General features: G+C 53.6%; 1 protein-coding gene across 1 annotated transcript; it reads right to left on the minus strand.

The window, feature by feature from the left end:
* Positions 1–410: 410 nt before the first annotated feature.
* Positions 411–1,106, minus strand: LOC142656985 (fatty-acid amide hydrolase 1-like). Its single transcript, XM_075832036.1, has 3 exons — positions 1,094–1,106; positions 880–1,025; positions 411–782 (listed from the first exon to the last, which is right to left on the minus strand). Exons 1-3 carry the CDS (start codon positions 1,104–1,106, stop codon positions 657–659), a joined length of 285 nt encoding a protein of 94 aa, XP_075688151.1. The 3' UTR covers positions 411–656.
* Positions 1,107–1,152: the final 46 nt, after the last annotated feature.

Here is a 1,152-nt window from a genome sequence, read left to right on the forward strand (position 1 = left end):
ATGAGTTTGGGAAGTGACCACCATGTTTGTGAGGGAGAGATGTCCCCCCCTCCAGTGTCTTCATATAAGGTGCATGGGTGAGCAGGGGGGGGACACCGTGTACTTCATCTATTAATAATTTGAGGTCTTCTTGCCGCCGGTCAGGCACATGATGCGTTTGCTGGTGACTGGGGGTCATTTCTCTTTTGTACATTGATTTAATAGAGGATTTGATGACATTTTTGATTCTTTCCCCTTTATATTGTCCCCGTCGTCGTCTCCTCTTCGCTGGACGCCTCTTTCTAACGCTGTAACGGGTTGGTCTGGATTTGCAGATTCTTTCAGGATCGGATCTTGTGATCTACAATACGTCCGGTCGGACGCGTCTGTGGTAATGGTCACTATTCCCGGGATGGACAGAACCGATACCATTGGATGAAGAAATCCCTTTATGTTTTTGCTTAGAATTTGTCCGACGTTTTGTGTTGAACGAGATAGAAGCGTTAATCGCCGCCACGAAGTCGCCGCGCCGCGGGTGTTTTACATTGTAGTGCGGATCCTTCCACAGATTTGTCCGGAGTGATTTCTCTTTGTCGCAGGGACTGGAGCTGCTGATTATCAGATCATAGAACAATTATCGATTACAATGACGTCAGGGACACTGGCGGTTTCTCCGCTCACGGCCGTTTCTCCATCCTGGTGACGTTCTCCACCTCCTTCATTAGACGGAGACACTGCTCCTCCTGCCAGGGAAGGGCCACACACTGCACGGCCACCGGGAGCCCCACGCTGTCTGACACGGCCTGCGGGGGACATGGGGGGGGGATCAGAGCGTTACAGTGGGAGCGGCAGATGAAGGGTGGACCCCCCAGGCACGGCGCGGCTGCGGAGGGCACCCACCTTCTTCAGCAGCTTGTCCCAGACATCCTTGTGATGACCCTCATACTCCTTCAGAGCCTCCTCATCCTCACGGGTCACCTTGGTAACAGGGAGAACCCCGGCCGGGAAATCCACCAGATTATACAGGATTGTGTAGGACACGGCACCTGGGGGTCAAATCATTACAAAAATCAGACATGACCCTGGAACCTCCCCGGACGTCACCTCATCGCACCGCGCACAGCCATGGAGGGACGGGAAAACCAGCACCCCAGACCTCAACGCCCACATCAG

This window comes from Rhinoderma darwinii, chromosome 7, assembly GCF_050947455.1.
Source record: "Rhinoderma darwinii isolate aRhiDar2 chromosome 7, aRhiDar2.hap1, whole genome shotgun sequence".
Lineage (NCBI taxonomy): Eukaryota > Metazoa > Chordata > Amphibia > Anura > Rhinodermatidae > Rhinoderma > Rhinoderma darwinii.